The sequence below is a fragment of the Amblyomma mixtum genome, chromosome 5, assembly GCF_055824585.1.
Source record: "Amblyomma mixtum isolate Tamu chromosome 5, ASM5582458v1, whole genome shotgun sequence".
Lineage (NCBI taxonomy): Eukaryota > Metazoa > Arthropoda > Arachnida > Ixodida > Ixodidae > Amblyomma > Amblyomma mixtum.
In genome coordinates this window covers 128821415-128845550 of record NC_143016.1, presented here as the reverse complement: position 1 = coordinate 128845550, position 24136 = coordinate 128821415, and the positions used below count along the sequence as shown (strand labels likewise).

At 47.6% G+C, this 24136-nt stretch overlaps 1 protein-coding gene across 1 annotated transcript; it reads right to left on the bottom strand.

Annotated features, from left to right (window-relative positions):
• Window positions 1-565: 565 nt before the first annotated feature.
• On the bottom strand, window positions 566-22297 carry LOC149343695 (uncharacterized). The gene is made up of 7 exons (XM_089547051.1): window positions 22289-22297; window positions 17800-17862; window positions 13665-13767; window positions 9262-9356; window positions 7648-7752; window positions 5083-5145; window positions 566-700 (listed from the first exon to the last, which is right to left on the bottom strand). Exons 1-7 carry the CDS (start codon window positions 22295-22297, stop codon window positions 566-568), a joined length of 573 nt encoding a protein of 190 aa, XP_089403177.1.
• Between the last annotated feature and the right edge of the window lie 1839 nt (window positions 22298-24136).

Below are 24136 nucleotides of genomic sequence, written 5' to 3'. Positions count from 1 at the left end.
GATGCGCGCCACTTCCCTGACACCGCCAGCTCAGCTGCTGTTTCGTTAACGATAGACTAGAGGTACCGTCTTTGTCAAAAGTAACCAGGCTGCATGGTTTGCTTCTAGCTTGTACAGTGGCGCCCTCGTGGCTTTCCTTAAGATCAAAAGGTGCTGGAAGATAAGAAGACCCCCAGTCCATACCTTTAACGACCATTTCAGCTTCAGCGAAGCTGTAAGAGCTCCACTGCATGAGCTAGAAGTAAACCATGCAGCCTGGTTACTTTTGACAAAGACTGTACGTTGCTGTGGCTAGAACGACTTCCCGCACACGCCCATTAAACAGAATCAGAACCTCTTAGAAGGTATCACTGCACGCTGCAAGCCAAAATTCGCCGCAAATAATTTGTCACTAATTTTATCGACAACTACGTGCGCTACAAACACAAGATAAGAGTAACGATTAGTCACTTGTGAATAAGACGAAAGGATGTTCTGTTGAATTACGCTGATAATACGTTCTTCACAACATCAAACGACCCCCTCTGACGACACGCTCAATGGCCTAAGCAGGGAAATGATTCGTTCAGCGATAGGTGGTGGTGGTGGTGGGCTGGCTAAGGGTACCCGTGGCACAAGACGTGGCCTCAGATGAGTCACGGTAGTCGGGGTACGCCGCGTAAAGGCTGTACGTCTGGTACACGCTGCACAGTATAGACAGCTGCAACACAAACCAAAAGAAAACGTGACGTGGCACAGCTGGTAACCTTGTGTGTCGTAATGGTTTATCTAGGACAGTATATTAGAATCGATAATAGTAAGCATGGTATTTTAGCTCTCACTGAGGCAGTTTCGGCAGTTAAAGGGCAACTGCACCTCTTTCTGAGAATTTCGCTATATGCAAGGATTCAAATCAATATTGTAGGTAAACCATGCCAAGTTTTTTTTTGCACTAGCATTTAAAATAGTGACGTAATCGACGATTGAATTTTGCGCTTCTCCTCAAAGCACCGAAGAACAGCGGGGATGTTCAGTGTGACGTCACGGAAGGTATGATTTCAAATTACCGCTGCCGTCAGCCACACCCTGCCGTGCCTCGTTGGATGCTGCCAAACAACGTTCGGCAGGCTTTGCCTTCGATAGGGTTGGGTTTTCTTTCCCTTCAAAGCAGGCGTTTATGCGCTGGAAATGTACCGATACCTTCGATGACGTCATCATGCGTCCCCCACTTGGCATTGTGCTCTGCGGAGAAGCTCGATGGGCGTCGCGATTTTAATGGGTGATTAGGTCATCATTTCAAGTGCTAGCCCAAAAGGGCTTCGCATACGTTACCTGCAAGTTTCACACATTCGACCCTTTTAAGCTCGTCGATTTCTAAAACCTATGCAGTGGACCTTTAACGTCGGACTTTCTCCAAAAAGCATTGCGAAATCTGCCCAGAAATTTCCGGCTGTACAGTGCGCATAGGCAGGAAGTGAATGCTTTTCGGTTAATTTGCGATGCACGGTCGCAAGCAATGTTAACTTAAGCGGACCAAGACCAGCAAACCAATCCTGGCGTGATGGACTCTGGGTCTCTGAGAAAAGTTAGTGCCGAATTGGGAGTCGAGACGCCAGCTGTGCTGATGTAGTTTGCTAAGTCTTCTTGCGATAATAGCTGCGGCAGAGAACTTTATTCCGGAAAGGTTAAGCCTAAAGTGATCGCCTTCGAACTACAGTGTTCTGAGCACAAATCAATTCTGCGACAATTTCGGGCTGTATTGATGTTGACAAGCGGTAAACAGAAGGCGAAATTATCGCCGGGAAAATTGAATTTTGTAAAACGATTGTCGATTTGCGTAGTCAGGATATATGTTATTTAGGTGTATTTAACTGTGTGGGCATTTTTTTGCATTGTTCATCGGAGTTATGCTTTGTCATTCATGATATTGCCATAGGATTGAAGAGGTACATCGTGTATTCTGTGTGTTGTGTGAGTTTGCATGGCACGGATTGAAGCACAGTAGCTGTGCATGACACACCGTTTATTACAGACATTCGAGGCAGGCATATCAATCACAGCTCCCGTTAAGCAGAAAAAGCTGGATGTGACACTTAAGCTCCGCGTAAGGGTATGGCGCTAAAGCGTTAATGGTTTAATACCAATATATGCATTCATACCGGGTCTGTTCTGAAAGTAGTAAGACTCAATTTTTTTAACAAAATTACTTCAAGAGAATAGTACAAACGATTAGAATTTTTCAAAGTAGCACCCTTTCGCACCTACACGCTGCTGCCAATGAGTTTCCCAGTTTTCGTGCGCCTCTAGGAACGCCTTAATCGGAATGCTGTCCAGCTCCCTCGTCACGGCCTGTTCAACCGCCTTTACCGATCCGTGATGTTTCCCCTTGAGCGCCGATTTTTTATGGGGAATAAAAAAAAGTCTGGTGGGGCCAAGTCGGGGCTGTAGGGGGCCTGAGGCAGCGTTGCCGCCTTGTGCTGGGCAAGAAATCGGGGTCCTCATTCACATGATGAAGAAGATCCTAGCAGATCGCTTTCCGGTTGGCCTTTTGCTCCTCTGACAACACTCCCGGCACCAAATTCGCGAACACTCTCCTCATGGCTAAGTTTTCTGTCACGATCTCAAAAACTTGGGTTTGAGGAATGTTCATGTCATCAGCAATCATTCTGATACTTATCCTACGATCACTGTTCAGTAAATGTTTCACTCGCTACACATTTTCTTTGGTCTTGCTGGTCGAAGGGCGTCTGGAGCGGTCGACGTCTCCCACTCTTTCCTTACCTTCTCTGAACCGCTTGTTCGACTCAAAAAACACCTGATCTACCCATGGCACCGACACCGTAGACCTCCTTAATCATGTTGTGAGTCTCTTTGCCCGTTTTACCAAGATTTACACAAACTTTGATTGCGTATCGCTGATCCAGTATAAACGCTCTGTGATTCCGCGTGACGAGATGTTTCGACAGGGGTTCAAAATGCAAGCGACCTGCTGTCTTCAACGGCCGAGAGCCGACTGCCGATTTTCCCCAGCATTCCCAATATCCCCCTTCAACGGTCCTGCTCGCGCAGACCGCATCTAGTCCGCCCGTTCGCCCAGGAAAAAAACAGTCCTACTACTTTCAGAACAGACTCTGTATCTTCCCTGGGAGCCCTCACACCACTCCTGGCACAACAGTGGTGCGCAGCGGTTAAGCGATGGGCCACACTGCCCTGCGATGGCAGGTGCTGCCACCGGTGGGGTTTCTGCGACCCACGTTGCTATCCTCGAGCAACCTCTCACGAGCGATCATTAATTTAAGTGCCACATTTCGTGGTGGGCAGTTTGCTCACAATCCGGTGGGCACGCAGGCCACGTGACCTTCATGGCCCACCGAGGTCGCTTCTCCTCACAACGCCGCCGAGAGCGGCGAAAACGCAGGATTTTCTGCAGAACAGCAGCCGTAACGCTGTCACGTTAAAACCTGGCGTCGTTGACGGCGGCGGCGTTGTGAGTTGAAAAGCAGGTGGTCCAGTTGCTACGTCAGAAATGTGTGACGTCTTCGCATCCTGCTCTTCGTGTCAGGAGGGAAACACTGGTTAACTACGTAGTAGCCATATATTCGGGCGAAACCAGATGCGAATTAAAGAAGGCGGCCTGTATATATACGGAGTGCCCAGGCTAACTTTAGCCAAGGGTTAAAAAATAAGATATTTGAGGTAGGCCAGGGAAACCACTTACATACACCTACCAACCGGCTTGCGCATCATAGGCAATTTTTTTGTTTTGCAATTAATTAATTGCTAAATAAGGTAATTATTCTGAATGCGTAAATATTGTCTTTAAACAGCAAATGTGAATAGCAAAGTTGGCGAGCACCTTCAGAGACCCGCATTCTATTTATCTGCGATAAAGAAAGCCTCAAGTGCATCTTTTTCCGAGCACCAAACAAATTCCGCGAAATACAAAAAAAAATCAGGTGACTAGCGCATTCGCGCGCCACTATTGTGCCTCTCTCAATCCTAACTTGAGCTAACGGAATTAGCTGCTAGTAGAGCGCGACGACCCCACTGCTCCGGCAGGCCGATATGTCGAATGTGGTTGCGGCGCAACTTGCGCCGTCACGCGTGCAGTCTGGCTCGCGCGAGCGTCGTAACCACCGTCGACATCCTGCCGGAGCAGTGGGGTCGTCGCGCCATACTAGCAGCTAATTTCGTTAGCTCAAGTTAGGATTGAGAGAAGCACAATCGCAGCGCGTGAATGGACTAGTCAGGTTATTTTTTTTTTGTATTTCGCGGACTTTCTTTAGAGCTTGGAAAAAAGATACACGTGAGGCTTTCTTCATCGCAAATAAATAGAACGGGGGTTTCTGAAGGGGCTCTCCAACTTTGCTATTCACTTCTGCCGTCTAAGCCAATAGCTACGCATTTAGAAAAAATTATCTTAATTAATCCTTAATTGATAGCAATACAAAAAATTGCCAACATGCGCAAGCCGGCTGCTAGCTGTATGCAAGTGGTTTCGCTGGCCTACCTCAAATATCTTATTTTTTAACCCTTGGCTAAAGTTACCCTGGACGCCTTGCATACATAAACGCAGCTGGTCAGGTTACCGACAACATGGTTGACATGTTACCACCTGCCAGAAGGACCAGAAGGACAAACGACCATTCCCGTGAATGTGGGCTTGAGTGCTGGCGCACTGAAATTTTCCCGCCACTCGAGTCAAACTCTACACGTCAAGACGGCGAAGGTGACTGCCGCTTTCGAGTGAACGGTTGTGTTGCCTAACCTGAGGCTTCCGCCTGCAGAGATATGAAATGTGTCAGTAGCTAGTGCTCGCGGATAAGTGCCGAGGCCGGGCATTGCCACAGGAAGTGTACGATGCTGACGTTATCCGTGGTTGCATACGGGGTCTCCTATAACCCTCACCCTATCCCTCCGCTGCACAGACCGTAGGCCGTCATTAGTATGCAAAGCCTATTAACTGACTCCTATTAAGTGGCCTATTAATTGACTGAGATTAGCGCAGCGGCTAAGGAAGCTATAGGCAGGCGCTCTAAACGAGGCACTATACCTTCCGCAAGGGGAACTGGCATGCAGTTCTCGTGCCCCTGGCATACTTACACGAAGAGCTGTAGCCACGAAGATATGTGGACGTGTCGAATTAATGGCTTCATCAGTGTTGTACTGCAAGAAGTCGAGAAGAAGAGCGCTGACTGTCAACAGTTGTCATGGCAATCTGCGATACACTGATACAACTGTTAAGCCACCGGTGTTCGCACCAATTTGACGACCTGCCGACTTCTCTTTTCCCTTTTGACAGCGAAGGAGGGTAGTGGCGGCCTCAACACAGCGTACCACTAGCTTGATGGAGTATTTCTTTTTTTTTTTTGAAAGATATTCCAGGGTAAAGAAGACTGCTCAGTTGCGTAGGTTCCAGCGGTTGTTGTTAAAACGCCTCTACCTCACGTTATTCGGAAGTGATCTTAATGCTATACTACGGTGCTGAAATGATTCAAACAAATCGAAATCTGAAGACTGAAAACTATCGGAGGCCAGCCAAAGTGCTATGTAGAGGAAAGCTATGCAACTACGTTAAATATTCGCGATGGAAGAATGATATGTCAGCTGTAGTCATACGATGGACGCCATTGAAAGGGCGCTGTCTTGATAGAGACGTGAAGGTTCTGCACAGGCATCGCCATCTCTTCTAAGCGACTCACTCCTGAGGATAAACGAGTACTTGACCGGGAAACCAGTATAATCGGCAGAAAACCGCTGAATTCCAAGCTGCAACGGTGCCCAAAGTTACAATATACGTTATAAAACGTAGTTACTCCACCACTAGGTCACCGCCGCCGTGCCTTTCAACGCATGGGTGAGATAGGATTCTACCTCAGACTTCCGTAGCCAAGAGTAGGGACATGACGGGCTCGTTGTGACGTACAATATGCGTCATACTTAGAGGGAACACGGGAGCGCGTGGCCTCTGCGCTTCGCGAAGCACTGCTGCTGACAGGCGGCGAGAAGGAACGGCTCCAGGCACATGCGCGGAAAGAGCAGCCGGCCGTGCTTACTAGGCATGCACATTTGTCTCAGACTCTTGCAGGCCGTCGGGGGCAGCGCTTCGCAAAGTGCAGAGGCCGCGCGCTCCCGTGTTCCGTCTAAGCATGACGCATAATGTACACCCGGCCAAATGTTTAACTGGCGTGATTTTTGGATCCTTAATCGCACCTTGTAAAAGGCTTCTCTTGGCTAAACCGCTGGCATATTCATGCCGCAATTTGACGCGTGTTGTGGCATTTGGTGGCTTATTTTTATTGCGAAAGCAATACTACTCGCGCTTTCAAGCCTTCGCGTGACCCGGCCGCAGTTACGTTTGACCTTTAGCGGAGTGAATATGGACGACCAACTCGTTCCTTCAGATAGCCCGGCTGCAGTTACGCCGCGCCGCGCACCTGTGGCTCTACTGCCGCTGTGACGTCATACCTGCTGTAGATTATGGGCGACCAACTCGCTCCTTCAGAGAGCCCGGCTGCAGTTACGGTGTGTGTCTGCCGCGCTGCGCACCTGTGGCGCTACTGTCGCTGTGACGTCATACCTGCTGTAGATTACGTTTTCTTTCTCTCAGTCGCAACAACATCAAAAACAAAAATATAAAAAAATTATCGAACACGCTTTGAGTCGTCGCGCAGCGGCGGCAGGTAGCTACGCGTGACGTGTAGACGCGGCGCACTGCGTTCCTTCAGTTGGAGGCGCTGCGCTTTTGCTTTCGCAACCTACCAGGCTTAACGAAAGCTAAGCCCCCGCCAATTTTTTTTTTCGTGTTATGCTTAAGTAGAGCACTTGCCGGATAGGATCAAAATGATTAGACATCCGCATGGTCTGCAGCTACGAAGAACCAAAACGAGCGGCACACGCAGAAGTGGTTTTGGTTCATCTCGCTTCCTCCTCTCGGTGAACTAGGTACCTCTCCTTCAATGCTAGACAAGTCCTTTGCCCAGAGTAAGCGCGATTGCGCCACCGGAACCATTGCAGCGCATCCCCCTTGTTTTGGCTGCTCGTAGCAGTAGACGATGAATATTATTAATAATTTTGATATAATCAGGTCATTACTCCGCTCCAGCATAATGTGAAAAGAATGGACCACCAAATGCCACCACGCGCGTCATATTACAGCATGAATATGCCAGCGGTTTACCCGCGAGACGCCTTTTACAAGGCGCAATTGGGAATGCAAAAGTCACGCCAGTTAAAGATTTGTCCGGTTATACCTTTGAAGGAACCCAACAGCCACCGAAACCAAGGCAAGTACACGGGATAGTGTTCCTTTTTTAGTGTCATGTTGGACACGACATTTGCCGTTTCGGTGTTGGGTTGCAGTTGTAATTTTGTAGTTCGTGGGGAAAAGGTGGCCGCCACTGGCACAGGACATGCATGTTAATTGGAGGGACATGGGAGAGGTTTTTGGGTTTCAGTGTACGTGGTTTGGTTGCTGCTGACAGTGACTGTGGAACCCTAAAGACTCACCAGTAAAGACAAAACTTTTTTTAAGCGTTAGTGAAAAGGTTCTTCTAACCCTACTGAGTTTTAGAGCTTCAGTGGCGTGAAAAGCTCCTTGCTACGTGGCTGGAATGCAAAAACCCCCTTGGCATCAAGACTTTCGTCCAAGGCTATATGAGTGCGTACCTTGTTGCGAACGGCTACAAAGAAGGCTGATAGTATGAAGAGATCCGCGCAGAAGTGGAAGATGTTCCAGTACAGGAACGCGCACAGTGCCGCCTTCACTGGTTGCTGGAACAAAAAAGGCGGATGCGAGCGTGTTGATCCCAGACAGCGCACTTCGTATCCAGTTAATTCCGGTCATCAAGTGCAGTAACACAAATGAGCATCGCTGAGACTGCAGTGGCCACGTGTCACACTCTATGTAAGACGCGCCGCACGTGACAGCAACCGCAATGCGGCTTCAAGATAACGGAACCGATGTTTTGAAAAGACGTTGGATGACGTGATCCGTATGCCAGGTCATTTTATTGCGAAAGCAATACTACTCGCGCTTTCAAGCCTTCGCGTGACCCGGCCGCAGTTACGTTTGACCTTTAGCAGAATGAATATGGACGACCAACTCGCTCCTCCAGATAGCCCGGCTGCAGTTACGCCGCGCCGCGCACCTGTGGCGCTACTGCCGCTGTGACGTCATACCAGCTGTAGATTATGGGCGACCAACTCGCTCCTTCAGAGAGCCCGGCTGCAGTTACGGTGTGTGTTTGCCGCATTGCGCACCTGTGGCGCTACTGCCTCTGTGACGTCATACCAGCTGTAGGTTATGTTTTCTTTCTCTCTGTCGCAACAACATCAAAAACAAAATATAAAAAAATACCGAAGACGCTTTGAGTCGTCGCGCAGCGGCGGCCGGTAGCCACGCGTGACCTGTAGACGCGGCGCACTGCGTTCCTTCAGTTGGAGGCGCTGCGCTTTTGTTTTCGCAACCTACCAGGCTTAACCAAAGCTAAGCCTTCGCCAATTTTTTTTTGCGTTTACAGATTACAGGAAAAGCAATCACAAGCCGCCGGTGGGATACGAACCCATGACCTCCACATATCGCACGTGGTGCTCAAAGATCTGAACCATGGCGGTGGCTGCCTCGCCTTTTACTTATAGGTGTATTTTTGTGTTGGGTGTAGTCTAACAATGACAGCCTTCATCAGTGCCACACCAAACGACAGCAGTGGGCGTGGAACGCCCTGTTATATACCTCAAGCGCCACGAAAAATGGAGTCAAATAGGGAACGCGGCGGCTGTGCGAAAACTCTCATTTGCGACCCTCAATGGCATCAGGACACTGTGTTTTTGGCGTCACGTGTCTGCTTTCTTCACATATCTAGGCCAGCCTTTGGTCGCGGATAAACGACCATGCGTCACACAGCTAAGGCTAAACTGTGACCGCACGGCACTCGCTCTATCTATGCCGGTCTTTTGTGGATGTCCTGGCTGAATGTTCCATTCTCGAGCCGCCTGCTTTCTGTGGAAGGCGGGGCCAGGAGAGGGTATCTGGGTATTACCTCACAACTCGTGCTCTCCTTAGTTCGTCCCTCAAACCTCGTGCTCTGCCTAGTTCGTCCAGAGGCGAGGGTCCTTGACGTCCTTGAGTTGGCGTATAAAACGTCTGTGTCGTCCGGCATGTGATCGCTCTCTGAAATTTTACCACAAACCAAAGCCAACAGGAGATTGACAAAGTGAAGCCACAAGGCGTCAAAGCGCTGAATTCGTTGCGCCAACACACGAAGGCGAAGGAATACGCACCCTCCTGGCGTGCAACAGAAGGACCAGGTCCGCTCCGACAGCGAACGCGGAGATCACGATGTAGGCAATGGTGAACCTCCGTGTGGTAGCGGTATCTGCAAAGCACGATCTTACAGTATGCCGCTGGTAGCAGGGAACACGTAGATGTCCTTGCTATTTTTTGCGAACGAACTGAAAGGGACCCTGAGATGATTTCGATCGGCATATTCTAGTGCAACATATCTGTAGAGGTGGCCTTTGTGGGTACTCGTGTGAAATTCGAAAGCTCTGCATGGACCCTATAATTTAGAAATAATCTTTAAAAATCGCTGCTCGCAGTAGCTCGCAACCGATTAGGGCGACACACCTCACCGCGCGTCCCCTAGCTACCCCGGTGACGTCAGTGGGGCAAAAGAGCCAGCCTCCGAGCTCACCCCGTCTGCCCCACTGACGTCACCGGGGTAGCTAGGGGACGCGCGGTGAGGTGTGTCGCCCTAATCGGTTGCGAGCTACTGCGAGCAGCGATTTTTAAAGATTATTTCTAAATTATAGGGTCCATGCAGAGCTTTCGAATTTCACTCGAGTACCCACAAAGACCACCTCTACCGATCTGTTGCACTGTAATATGACCATCGAAATCATTTCAGGGTCCGTTTAATACGGCGTGACGCTGCGATTTCTTTAACGTTTTACAGTGACAGATACCTCCAGACCTGTAGGAACACCGATATCTTCCTTTATTATTGTAGGCTTGCCGGAGAGATGAATGAACACCTTGAGTTGATTGGTAAAAAATTCGGGGGCACTTTGGCTCTCTAAAGTGCTGCAAGGCGAAAGCGCGCTTCCTGGCCACCGTTTGTTTTTATTTACTTTTTAATTTTTTCACATTTTGTTTCTTATTTATTTTTGATCCTTTTCTTAATTTTATTGTTTTTTATTTTTATCTTCACATCTCATTTTTATTTTGTTTTTATTCCTGTTTATTTTCTTATTTTTATTTTTCAGTTTCCTTTTCTTGACTTTACTCCTCTTATTTTATTTATGAAGCCCATGCATTCACTAGATGCGCCTTTATTCATGCTGGAACCTTGAGCCTTTTAAGCAGTGACGCCGAAAGGCGGACGAATCTGCCGACGCGTCTGTCGACACGGCTGCCGACGCGTCTGTCGACACTCCTGTCGACGCGTCTGTCGACACTTCTGCCGACGCGTCTGTCGACACGGCTGCCGACGCGTCTGTCGACACTCCTGCCGACGCGTCTGTCGAGATTCCTGCCGACGCGTCTGTCGACACTTCTGCCGACGCGTCTGTCGACACGGCTGCCGACGCGTCTGTCGACACTCCTGTCGATGCGTCTGTCGACACTTCTGCGGACGCGTCTGTCGGCACGGCTGCCGACGCGTCTGTAGACATTCCTGCCGACGCGTCTGTCGACACTCCTGCCGACGCGTCTGTCGACACGGCTGCCGACGCGTCTGCTAACGACAGTATGAGGCATTAAAGGCTTTCGCCTTAAAAAAACACTAGTAGACAACAGCGTTCACATCGTGCTGCTTGTGAACTTTTAATTTCTTGAGACTCAGATGTCACTGGTTTTGATTATCAAAGAGGCTTCGCACGTGCATGATTGGACAACGAATGGAACAGGAATTTAGTCACATTCATGAAGGCAGGGCTGCATCAAGGGCACCTCGCCTTTTATTCCCACATTGCTTTCGTAGTTCCACACAGGGCAACTCAAACGGGTTTCTGGCGGATGAATCGGCATCTCCGAAGGCTACATTAGGATGGCGTGAGGATGTGGAAGAGCATCGCACGTATGACTTCAAAAAAGAATTCACGCCATCCTAGGAAGGTTCGGAGTAACTGCTTTAAGTTCGGAATACATTAATGCCAAACCAGCTACAGTGACATCCGTCCACACAAGAAGGATGACAGGAGCGATAGATGCAGTTCAGGCGTATTGAATAAAGATCACGCTGACGGGGCACCCAACACTGTCCTTGGCCACTGACGTGGAGCTTGAGATCCCTTACTTGAAAACGGTGCAAAGTATTCGTGACAAACAATGTGCATGTTCTAACGTCCAGGTCTTCGCACACCCCGGATGAGGCACACTCTATGTGATTTATCTCTGGCTTCTGTGTGCTTATTGCTCATATGACGTACTGTACGGCGTGTTTGTCTAGCCACACGAGAAAGAAAAAATCAAAGCAAAATGAAAGCCTTCAATGGAAAATTAACTGATCCCATACTGGCCAACCTCTCCTGCCCCGCTGGAGACGACGAGCTGTAGTTGCGACAAAATGAAGTGTCATCATTAGAGAGTTTTAGCACAGCGTTATCATATACCATTCACGACTAAAGGCCGTGAGCTGTTGGCTGCTGGATGGTATACGATATACAGTGATGGTATGCTAAACCTCTTTCTTAACCGCTGGTCTAGCTGCACGTGTTAGAAAATCCCTTGTCGTTTGTCATGTTTTGACCAGATGGCATGTAATCCAGCCTCTTTATTCAGTACCATGACATTAAACGATGAATTAGAGAGAAAAAAATAATAAAAGCCCGTTGCTGTCACGCGACGAGTCGAAAGAGATCAGTTTGGGAAGAGGCTATTTAAGCCGCCGCAACAACTCAGGCGGTTGTAAATGTAAAGCCGTTGCTGTTGCGAAAGCTAGTTTTCTCTTGTTGCCATAAATATAAAAGAAAAAAGAACCATAAGAATAACAATGAGGAGAGCCTTTCTACACCAGCGCCATGAGCGTGGGCGTTACAAAGTTCACGCACTTTCCAGTGATTCTCCTACAGAGCTGTGGCACAGCACTTGATGTTCCGTGCCACAGCAAAAAAAAAAAAAAAAAGTCACAAATTCTCCATTTATAGCTCTTTTCCCCGCAGGAGTTTGGGAAACTGACAGAAATTTGGAAAAAGCAGACGAAAATTTCCCTGAGTCCCATGAGAATCTCATTTTCGTCAAATTTTACTCCTAAAATTCCCTAAAAAGGAAAAAAATCCCCGAATATTCCATCACTGCCGGGAAGTACCGTTTCTCCTGGCGCATTTCACACAGGCAGGTCGTTTCGAATTCGCAGCACAGCCCAGTATGCACGCGCTTAGTCAAGCTACAGACAGTTAAAGGGTCAGTCTACTGAATTTTATCGACCATATTTTCTTTGCGGCAACCGATAGCTATTTACTCAAATTACCGTTTAGCCAGGTGTGGTGCCAAGAAGTGCGGTAGAACATTTTAAAATAGAATTTATTGATGTGGGAACACATCTGTATGAGATGGTAGTCTCATCTGGCAACCATCTGGATTTCCGCCGCGGGGCGACAAACATGGCGGCGCCCGTCGAAGCCGGACCTCTCGCTTCGGACTGAATTATCGGTGTTGCTGCCTTTTTCAGTGCGTTCACTGGCCATAAATGGGGCGCCTGTCTTTCGCTTCGTCTCATCTCGCCTATAAGAAAACATATAAGAGATAAATTTGCTCTATTTTAATAATTAGAGTGACGATTCTGCCGCTCCTAGGCTTAAGTGGAGAGTCGGTTTGTTTACAGCAATGGTTCCCGTCCTGACGACTAGATGGCGCCACTATAGGCTGAGTTTATTTTTGCGTCTCTGCTAGCATACGCTGAACTAAAAGTGGGAATGTGCCTGCGTTTTGCGTACGTGTAACTATAAATTTCATGTGACTTACAGAAAAAGCGAGCGGTACGCCTTCTACAGTTTACTAGAACGTGCATTTCTCTGACATTGGTGCATACAAATCGTGCGTAGTATATTCACTTATGCTTCTACAAAAAAAGACTACCACTTTCTTGAACAAAATGAACGTTTGGGGTCGCCACCATTCATTTTTACGCGACTTTTAACGCCGAAATAAAATATAAATTTCCGCCTAAACTGGGCGCAGATCCCTCGTTATTGATGTTATAGGGTGCCAACTACCAGAATATGCCATTATTTATATACTCATCTCGGTGAGTAGACTGACCCTTTAAAGGCAGGTGAGTACTAAAACGAACCATTATAAATAAATCGCGGCCACGGAAGCGCTGCAAAGTTAGATGGCCTTTAGAAGACCTGACGATCACCAGGATAGGGCTGCAAAATTCTGCGACCTAAGATGTTTGGTTATACTTGGTTTATTGATTTATTGGGCTTAACGTCCCAAAGCAACTCAGGCTATGAGGATCGCCGTAGTGAAGGGCTCTAGAAATTTCGACCACCTGGGGTTCTTAACGTGCACGGACATCGCACACAACACGGGCCTCAATAATGTCGCCTTCGACGGGGCCAGTCAAGCTGCCCTTGACGCAGCTTTTATCCCGTCACCCTCGCCACACCTCGCACATGCCCTGTACTTGTTGTGGGAAATAAACTGAAACTGAAACTGACACGTCGATACTCTCACTCACCAATGGCCTTGGAGTACGTGGGAAAGGGTTTCAGGGTGATCGGAAAGTCGCGCTCCTCGACCAGGCTGTACACGCATTCTCCGATCGTGGCCACGTTGAAGAGCTGCGCACGAAGTGGGGAAGAAGAGCCGAGTGGCGGAAAGAGCGGCCGTGTGCAGTGAAGAAGCAAAAAGAAATAGATGTTTGGGCCAGTAAAAGATTCACCGTACGGCTACCACTCCGTAACGCGAGTTTAAACGACAGCTATTGACGAATCCATATTTTAAGATATTGTGAGGTAGAAAATATTAGAGCAACTTTCTGTCTGTAGATTTCTAGAACGCTGTTTTTAGCTTTCCCTATTTATTTGCTATACACTGGCTACGGATTCCTCCACTTACGTTATACCAACCTCCTTCCACGGTAACCGTCCTCCGAGTGGTGCCCATGGCAACGCACCCGGCGGTTACGCCGACGACTACAACACGCTACTGCTACTGCGACGCGAAACCCAGTAACGGGCTCTTAATACCTATATGCACAGACGATCATACGATACGACGCAATAAATCTGTGTTGGAATAATTAGTCAATGATTACGCTTTTGCGCTTATCACCTTCTTATTGCGGCTTTACATTTGATTTCGGAGTACCTTTTTCGTGACTTTTTCGTAACGGCCTTCTGGTGGGTAGAATAGTGGGCGATGGGGGAAAGCTTTCTGGAGGGTTAACGTTGGTGAGTGGAGCCTCTGGAAAGTGTAGGTTGGTGGTTAGCGAAGCATTTTCATTATTAACAACTGCTGAAGAAGAGCAAACGCGACACAAACGAAAAGGGAAGGGACGAGCGCCGACTCGCAATTGATGCTTTATTGGGGGGGGGGGGGGGGGGGGGGTGTTGCGGAAGGGCTTCACACGGTAAGAGAACTATGCTGCATGCAAGCGCAATGAAAAAAGAAAGCATGCAAAAAGAAGGAGCACTTGTGTTGTTGTCACTCTGTCTCTGTCCCTGTCCCTGTGGTGCCACACCAGTATGAAAAAGAAGGATCCAGTCATGGTGGCTGAACAGCAAATTCGGGGGCTGTCATGCGTGTAGTACAGTGTACTAGAAGTTTTACAGTGGCTCGAGCGGAGGCGCCTCCTATTGTGCGCCGCGTACCCTGCTTTGGAAGAAAGTAGCGGCGGCGCTGTCGTCGCCCGCACTTGAAGCGACTGCGCGCGCCTTCTGCTCCCGCAGTTGCGTGTCGATGTTTGCGTCGTGGTGTGTTGCTCCGTGCGTGCGTTTTCTGCATCAGTGTTTACGATGCCTCCCAAGCGGCGGCTAAACCACTAGCTGTTATGCACCAGGTTGCACAACTGGCCACGCGAGAACAGCACAGGAGCGTGCTGCTACTACCTGCCTCGGAAGGAAAGATGCTGAACGCAGCAGTATTCACAAGAGCCTGTGACTTCGGTGGCTTGCTCTATCCCTCTATAAAACTTTTCAAGTTTATTACCAACCTTGAAGATATATTTACAGGCTGCTTCAGCTCGAACAAGCTCCATCACGACAGCATCATGGATGTCTGTCATACACAACAAGCACATTGCAGCTATTGGATGTGAGGAGCACAACCAAACACTTACAGCCAACATGATTGGATTTTATGTGGTGACCCGCATGCACTTTTATGTTAAAGGCTTGAATAAGTCTCGTGATGCAGCACGCAGAAAGTCGCACCAGCATTTAAAGCTTAGTCGCATATGATGACCACATATCAACCAAGCTGTTGTGCAGTGGTCGGCTTAAAAGTGGACATATTGTGCAGTAAAACTCATTGTTGTGGTCTGTGAAAACTTTGTTTGTTGTTCATGACTGTGCCAAGCACCTGTGCGTACCAAGTAGTAGTAGTAAGTGCAGTGCAAATTCCTTGTGATACAGAAGCATAGATGAAGATATTAAATGCTTTGAAAAATAATGGAATCTCCCTAATAAACCAAGAACATGTATCCAGTACCACACAGGGTATTCAGGTGCGTCACGTCCCCTGCCCCGCGCGTGCGCACGCACGCACGCACACACGCAGCACAAATAGAATAGCGCCACGACTCGGCGTAATTAAATGCCGCAGCTAGTTCCGAGGCTGGTTACAGAGGGAGGAGGTCGTATGAGTCACGGAGAGCAATTTTAACATTTTGACAAAGCGTATTTCTTTCAAAATGCTAGTAAGGAGACAATATTAATCGCCGTTTCATTTCACTTACGGCGAACTACCTTCTTTATGTGCTCTTGTCTCATGGTCGGTGGTATCTTGATCATAGACAGGGAATCCTTTTTATTTCGTATTTAATGGCGCTTGAAAGCGAGGACGCAATCACATATTTTGTGTGAAGCGCACCATCAGTGAGATGAAATTTACCATACAAAGAGTATGAGCGAAGCGAGGAATGTATATTGCATTCAGCTATACAGCTGAGCCGCCCGCGAGAATCGTAGTGAGCGTTTGCAAAATCACTTTTTTTTTTCATTTTGCTCGTTCATGGATAAAACAGGGTCAATACTAATCAAGGCAAACTGCAACGAATACCACCGCGAAATGTGAAGCGGCTGTCCCCGGCCAGACAATTACGGAACTCTTCGGTCCGCCAGCGACAGCATCGGAATATTTCCACATGCACAACGAAGCTACACGGGACAGAAAGCGGAAAGCAAACATTTTTGTCCCTTAGTAGTTTTGCATCCCTTCGTGGTGGTAAACTTGAATCGCCTAAAACATCGGCGGAAGCGGTGTCCTGCAAGCGCGACGGCCGCCTGAAAGGTGCCGCGGCTGACGCGCTTTCAAGTGCGGGCGACTACAGCGCCGCCGCAACTTTCTTCCGCTCGAGGCCCTCTGCAGCGGAGGCGGTCGCGCCACTAGAAATATTCTAGTTCACTATACGTGTAGAGGCTATGGATGCTGGCAACGACGCGTATTTCTTGTGTATAACTTGCGGTGGGTTTGGCCGGCATAGCTCAAAAAAAAAAAAGGAACAAGGGAAAAGAAACATTGCGGCGGGTAAAAAAGGCGCCACTGAAGACTTGCGCAGAACTCGAATTTCATGTCTTTCGGAAAAGCTTTTCGCTGACGCATTAAACCGATCGCGGCACATCGTAGAGCTCCCTCTATCGCCAACAGGTAGCCTATTGAGATTTTGGTAATGATTTTCACTTGATTCAATTCTTCGAACTAATAACGGTGGCAAAATATCCCCGTGAAATAAACAGACAGAGGGCTTCTTCCGATAAGTTCGCAGACATTGTGACGTCAGGCTTCACTGCTTGAGTCGCAGAGGTTAAAAGGTACAACTAAACACAGCTCTAGTTGTCATTGATGGTAAATCCAGTAATGCTAGAGGTTCTTGTCCGAAACATGTACAGCATACATTTCATGAGCCCTCCTCAAAAATCTTATTTTTAATATGTTATCTGCGTGCTATAGCCTTAAGACAATTTTAGCCAAAAATGTAAGTGCGAGAAGTTTCTTCGCCTCCACACAAAGCTTCGCTGGAAAATTGCCGGGTGTAGACCTAAAGCTGTATCCAAAGAACTTTGTCCCGCAGCAGCAGTGTTTCAGGAACCATGCAAAGGATATCGCGCAGAGACAAAATTTTTATTCACGAAAACACGGGAACTACGTTCACAACGTTGCCTACCTCAGTGTCGCAATAAACGGCTTCGTTTAGGGAAAAGAGCTGCGTGAAGGAAATAGCTAATCAGAGAGCCCTCTGCAGCTCAAGTTAAGGCTGATGGTCACGGTGTTCACAGAGGCAGCGTTTTTTTTTTTTTTCAGGGCTGAGTCCTTAATCACGGCTGCAAAAGCTGCTTTTTGAAAGTTGGAAGCGTGAATTCTTTACACGCAAGCAGGCTAGTGGTTCATGAGGTAGAGGCATCCCCGGCTAATATCGAGCACGTCAGCTAGATTAGTGAAAAGGTGATCAAGGGGCACATTAGGTTCATAGGGGTGAGCTCAAGTTCATTAATGTATTTACAAGACCCCACACTCCACTCGTACTCACGCTTTAGCCGTGATGATAAATACAGGTATTTGGGTCAGTATTGTGCCCGCTGTTTGGTTCAACAAAGCGGAGGATGAGAGAAAGTGTGATAAGTGCCTGCTTAATTAAGAACACGCAGCCTTACCACGCAGAATCCGGCAATAGTGCGGAGCCACGTTAATGGCAGGTCTGTGCAGCAAATCGGGACCTGTAAAGACCAAGGGGTATAGCGAGAAAGCCACTGAAAAGTCGAAGACGACGAAGGCTTTTGCAGTATGCACAGGAATCATGTCAGCTGATGTTAGAACTCTAGAAAATGGGGTGGAGTGTAACCGACTAAGAAAAGATCGGACAAGTACTATGCGACCGTGATGAATATGCTGAAGGAGCCTCAGAATAATGCACCACTCAGGATTTTTCTTCGATCCAGGAGAGCAAGCAGCTGCCCGTAACAAAGTTCTAGTTGACAATTCTTAAAACACTGCGTGAGATCATGTCTTTGGGCCAATTCGCAGATGTGGACCCGGTATCCTTGACCATCACGCCTCCCGTTTCGGACGAACTTTTCTGATTGCAACCAAGCGCGCCGTCCAAAACGGCTAGTTCTAGGCGCATGCGGCACGAATAAAAAGGGAAGCATTACTGCGTTTTCTGCCCTCTCACTAGCTCCGCTGCAGCGGTGATAGCCAAATCGCGTGTTCTCAAAGGGCGTCCGTTCAGTAGAAGTGCACTATGCACTAAATTTTGCCCCATGTTCTGGTAACCAAGTAAGCAGCAGAAGGACTCACCACAATCATATTCGTGCGATTGGTCGGACTCTTTGTGTTGGAAATGAAAGTCTTGTTATCCTCAGCTGCGCCCAATGCTTTTCGTGTGGCAAAGACACGTGCTCTACTCCCAGAAGCTGTAGCGGTGGCTGCACAAGCCGAGCGAAAATTTTGTAAGCAGCACTAATTAGAGAGAAATTTAGAACGCAGAATGTATTCGACGTGTAAGCTTAAACGTGTGCAATAATTGCTTAAAAATCAGGTGTAAAAATGAGCTCCCCGTGGTTTAGCCCTTGTCCGGTATTAAGAAGGGAACAGAAGCGGCAATCATAGCATTAGCCCTCGCCGCTGTCTGCGCCCGTTTGCAGTACTCTGTAAGAAGCTGGGCCTCAGAACAGAGGTTGGCTTGGCAACACCAAGCGCTATCCATTTCAATCTACGGAGCCCTAAAAATGCTGGCCATTCCGACAGGCGCCTGGGACGCCGAGTTGAAGTTTTCGTAGTCAGAAAATGCACGGTGCTTATGGTAGGTCTAAATTGTAGATGGCAGATTCAAGATGGTAGGTCTAGAATGAATGGGCACGGAGTTTTTGCGGCTGGATTTTCTTCAACGGCGATGTTTGTGAAGAGGCTATGTAGCTTTTCTTTTTCTTTGTTATTCCACAGAAAAGATGCACAAAATTCACCTTGATATAAACAACCGGATCTTTTGCCGATGGCTAGTTAGGTTCATAAAAAAAATGCAATATGGCTACATATGAACATTGCACTAAAGGATGCGATGTACTGTTCTGCTAATATGCGTCTTTCTGGAACGGGTGCAATGCTGGAGAGGTGTTTAATGCTAGATGGAATGACATTCCTCGCTTTAGCGCTGATATATGATACTGTTCGACGCCTGTGTACAGGGTGTCCACACTAACTTTAGCCAAGGGTTAAAAAATAAAATATCTGAAGTAGGCCAGGGAAACCACTTACATACAGCTACCAACCGGCTTGCGCATCATAGGCAATTTTTCGTTTCGCAACTAATTCTATAGCAATTAAGATAATTTTTCGAAACGCGTAAATATTGACTTTAGGCAGCAAATGTGAATAGCAAGGTTGGAGAGCACCTTCAGAAACCCCCATTCCATTGATTTGCGATAAAGAAAGCCTCAAATGTATCTATTTTCCGAGCTCCAAAGAAAGCCCGCGAAATACAAGAAAAATCACGCGACTAGCGCATTTGCCCGCCACGATTGTGCTGCCCTCAACCGTGGCTTGAGTGAACGAAATCAGCTGCTGGCAAGGCGCGACGACCTCAATGCTCCGGCAGGCCGATATGTCAACGGTGGTTGCGGCGCCGCGCGAGTCAGTCTACAAGCGTGACGGTGCAAGTCGCAGCGAAAGCGCCAGGAATTGTGAGCTATGAAATGACCAGAGGTGACAAACACAAATGCGACGAGTTTTATTCGCCACTGAGAAGCAAAAGAAGATAAATAAACTTGCACCGTCACGCTTGCAAACTGGCTCGCGCCGGCGCCGCGACCACCGTTGATATATCGGCCTGCTGGAGCATTGAGGTCGTAGCGCCTTGCCAGCAGCTGATTTCGTTAGCTCAAGTTAGGATTGAGAGAAGCCCAATCGTGGCGCGCGAATGTGCTAGTCACGTGATTTTTTTTTTTGTATTTCGCGGGATTTCTTTGGAGCTGGGAAAAAAGGTACACGCGTGGCTTTCTTTATCGCAAATCAATGGTAAGGGGGTTTCTGAAGGTGCTCTCAAACTTTGCTGTTCACATTTGCTGGTTTGGTTTGGTTTATGGGGTTTAACGTCCCAAAGTGACTCAGGCTATGAGAGACGCCGTAGTGAAGGGCTCCGGAAATTTCGACCACCTGGGGTTCTTTAACGTGCACTGACATCGCACAGTACACGGGCCTCTAGAACCAAACCAAACCAATCACATTTGCTGTCTAAAGTCAATATTTACGCATTTAGGAAAATTATCTTAATTGCTAATTAACTGATTGCAAAACAAAAAATTGCCTATGATGCGCAAGCCGGTTGGTAGATGTATGTAAGTGGCTTCCTTGGCCTACCTCATATATTTTATTTTAACCCGTGGCTAAAATTAGCTTGGACACCCTTTACATTGCGTGTTATAGGTAGATTGAGATTGCTGTCATTGGCATGCCTAGTGTTACTTGAAGGAAGTAGCAAGGTTGAAGAACCCTTAGCGCAGACGTGTGGCTACGCTAGGATGGATGTTAACGGGTAATTTTTCCTTTTGTATAAATTCGAACGCAGTGAACAAGTTCTCGCTTTGAGTTGTTATTGACTACAATGAGGGCGTAGTAATCAATGTGGCTTCACCCTGTCATATGCTGATCTTGCTGCGTGGTCCGCTTAGTTGGCAGAGCCGCTGCCCAGGAGAGTCGACGGTCCTTGGTTCAAGTCCGGTACTATAGATGAAATTTTCATGAACTGCGATGTTTCTGAAGAACCTGTTTAGCTTTCCTTTGTAGCTATGTGGTTACACTCAGTAATTGCTCCCATGATTAAAATTCCGCGGATGCAGGTCGATAGCGGAACATTACTGTAAGAAAACATTTCCGTCTTCAAAAAAGATTCAAGAAGTTAAAAGGTTAAAATTGAAGTATCAAAAACGCATGCAAATTTTCGACCATGCCTTCCGAATGTCAACGCAATCGGGTGTCGGTCTCGCGTGGACTTCTCTTATTCGTGAATTAAGGAACTCTTGACGCGCTTCTATATTACTCAGTAGCCTCTTTCATCTCGAAAACAGAGCAAAAGGTGGGACGATAAAGAAAGGCAACACAGCATCAAAAAGCTGGAGTTTTCGAAAGTGCGTCTTCAAATCTCAAAGCGGAAAGAAGAACGAAGGTACAGAAGTAATCGAACATCGAACCCACAATCGCAGACGCCATCTTGTTCAACGGAGCACGCGGTATGAAGTCGTTTCGTTTGGTTTATGGGGTTTAACGTCCCAAAGTGACTCAGGCTATGAGAGAGGGGGCATATTCATGAAACAATAAAAAAAAGTTACCCAGCTTTCTACGGCGCTTTCAACGGGATAGCGGTAGGGAGCTCGTGTCGCAGGAAGTCCGGCGTCGTCGTCAACGTCGTGACCGTGATCGAGAAAATCGCCGAAAAAACCCAGAGAAGCAACCTAGGAGGTGGGTGGGCAGCTAGGTCACATGACCTTGTGGCGTCATCACAACCCGCCCACCAAATTGTGAGCAAAACTGCCCAGCGTGGCAGATGGCATTCAAATTAATGATTGGTCGCGAGAGGTTGTTCGGGAAGAGCGACCTGGATCGCACAAGTCCCACCGGTGGCAGCACCTGCCATCGCAGGGTAGTGGCGCATCGCTTACCCACTGCACCACTACGCCAGGAGTGGTACGAGGACTTCCAGGGATCGGTGAATGGCAAGCAGGGTGTGCCCAATTCTGCACATACGGGAATTTACCCATTACCTATCGCCTCATACCCTTAAGGCGGAGCTTAAGTGTCCCCTCCAATTTTTTTTTATTCTACGTCATCACGCCAGTGACCAATCACTGCCATTGTTGTTTCCCCTTGCAGGCAAACAGCTAGAAGCCATCGTCAACCCGAAATAAATGTCAGCGTGATCTTTTTCGCAAAGGCTGTCTTGAATTTGACCGGTGAAACAGAATCCTTACGCTTCAAGGTCACCCTGCCTGTTACACTCGGGGTACCAGTGGTAGACGCAGGTTTCATCCTCAGTCACCAGCGGCTTGAAAGCAGCTCTCGTCAGTGTTCGTCATGACAGATTCTTAATCAGAGTATTTTGGTTGCTTTGTTTTTTTATGCAAATATTTTGTACATCCAACATGAACTCACCTTGGACATGCCCAACTCTTCGCACCAGATTGTTTTTATGGACTGAGTATGCATTTTAGTCTCGCTTCTAAATATAAGTCATTTGCTACAAATATCTGAAATCTACATTGCGCACAATTTATCCGAAACGATACTACTTTATACTCGTACCATAAATATGCGATTGTATCTTGCTTGCATGTTTGGCATGTAGAATATGTCACACAGGCGTTTCTGATTATGGTATTAGCATACATACACACCATCTTGGCTAGCCTGCTTTCTAAATGGCAGCTGCATGTACCTGACACATACTGTAGCCATACATACCAAGCAGGAGGGAAAAACTGGAAAAATCAAAATCATTGCAAATGCAGCACTCAGGCAACAAACAATCGAAAAAAACAGAAACGAGATGAGCTAACTTGACAGATAGCATAAAACACGTTCTTCGAAAGTGTTTTAAATCGTTAACAAGTGCAAGCATGTGGACAGAAAAGCTCTCAGAGTGAGCAGCATTTCCCGGTATACTGTTAAAACATAGAAATGACACTTTTTTATCAAAATGAAATTTTTTTTTGGCCCACATCCACCCTTAACCTTCTGAATGCCTTCCAACCGCTGGTTCTAGGGTCATTACCGGGAATCCGGGCCACTGCCGCTAAGCCTAGCGGCCTATAGCGCTTTAATGGGAGGTCACTATTTTCTTTCTTACGTCCCGGATGGTGTCAGCGCGCTATTCTTAAATACTCAAAGCCATGCACCACTTGGTGGCAGCCAAGGGAACTAGAAGTGTATTGCAAAAGGCTAGTCGGCACATTTCCCAGGAAAAGGCACAGCGCAAAGTAGGACTAAAGAAGCGGACTAAAGAAGCGGACTTAAGAAGCGGACTTCTTTCTTCTTCTTTCTTCGCTTCTTTAGTCCTTTCTATTTTGCGCTGTGCCTTTTCCTGAGGAACTAGAAGTGCTAGTACCGAATTCCTGCACTCTAAGCGGAAATGAGTAGAATGGGAGTAAGCGGTTCTATAGCGCACTCCCTCTTATGAAAGGGAGTGCACTAGAGGACCGCTTACTCCTTTAATCCCATTCAGCCGTATTCGTGTGTAGAGTTTGGTGATGGTTGCGGTCGGGGGGTAGGAGGGAGGCGAATAAGAAGATGCAAATGGGTTCAATGATTTAGCAAGAGTGCGCTTTAGCCGATGTTGCGCGGGACGAAACGAAACCATGCATCACTACGAGGTAGTCCGAGTTCGGCCACCGCAAGCAGGAGACACTACAACGCTCTTGACGTCACGAGCGAAAAAATCGTTTAACTGTGCGGTGGAATTACTCTTTAGTCCAGCATGGGAGGAAGCAAGGGAAAATCATTATTATGCACGAAACTCCGTTTTCTGCGGGCAGAAATAAAACAGCTGGAATATTAAAATGAGGCAGAAGGAGGAAAGTCAAAATGACCAAACCAATAAATGCAGGTTAAAACTTGTAGGTTCATTTATTTCTGAAGATTCTAAAATTAAACGCCACAATGAATGTCAGCACAGAAAGCACACTTATGTGCCATTAATGCGCAGCCACTGACACCTCCAACTTTCGCACTGTTTCACCTCGTTGCGCCACTCCAGCTCACGTCACTGTGCACGTGCGTCTACCAAAACAGCCCTGCGTGCTTAGAGTTCACGAACACCTAGAACGTGATTCGCTGGTGGTGATGAGTTCCAACGAAGCAACAATTTCAGTCACTATACGCGGTTCCCGGCACCTTTTTCGCCTTGACAAACGTGCATGCATAGACAGTGCTAACACAACAATTCGTTGAGAGGAAATTGAAGTTACGGAAAAAAGCGAAACACGTGGATGGATTATCTCTCAG

Bases quoted from the DNA above. Each gene is read 5' to 3' on its own strand.
- LOC149343695 (XM_089547051.1), bottom strand. The intron at 7,753-9,261 runs GTGCGTATTCCT...TTTTTGTTCCAG, and splicing joins TTCTGTTGCACGCCAGGAGG to CAACCAGTGAAGGCGGCACT. The intron at 701-5,082 runs GTAAGTATGCCA...TTTGTGTTGCAG, and splicing joins TCGTGGCTACAGCTCTTCGT to CTGTCTATACTGTGCAGCGT.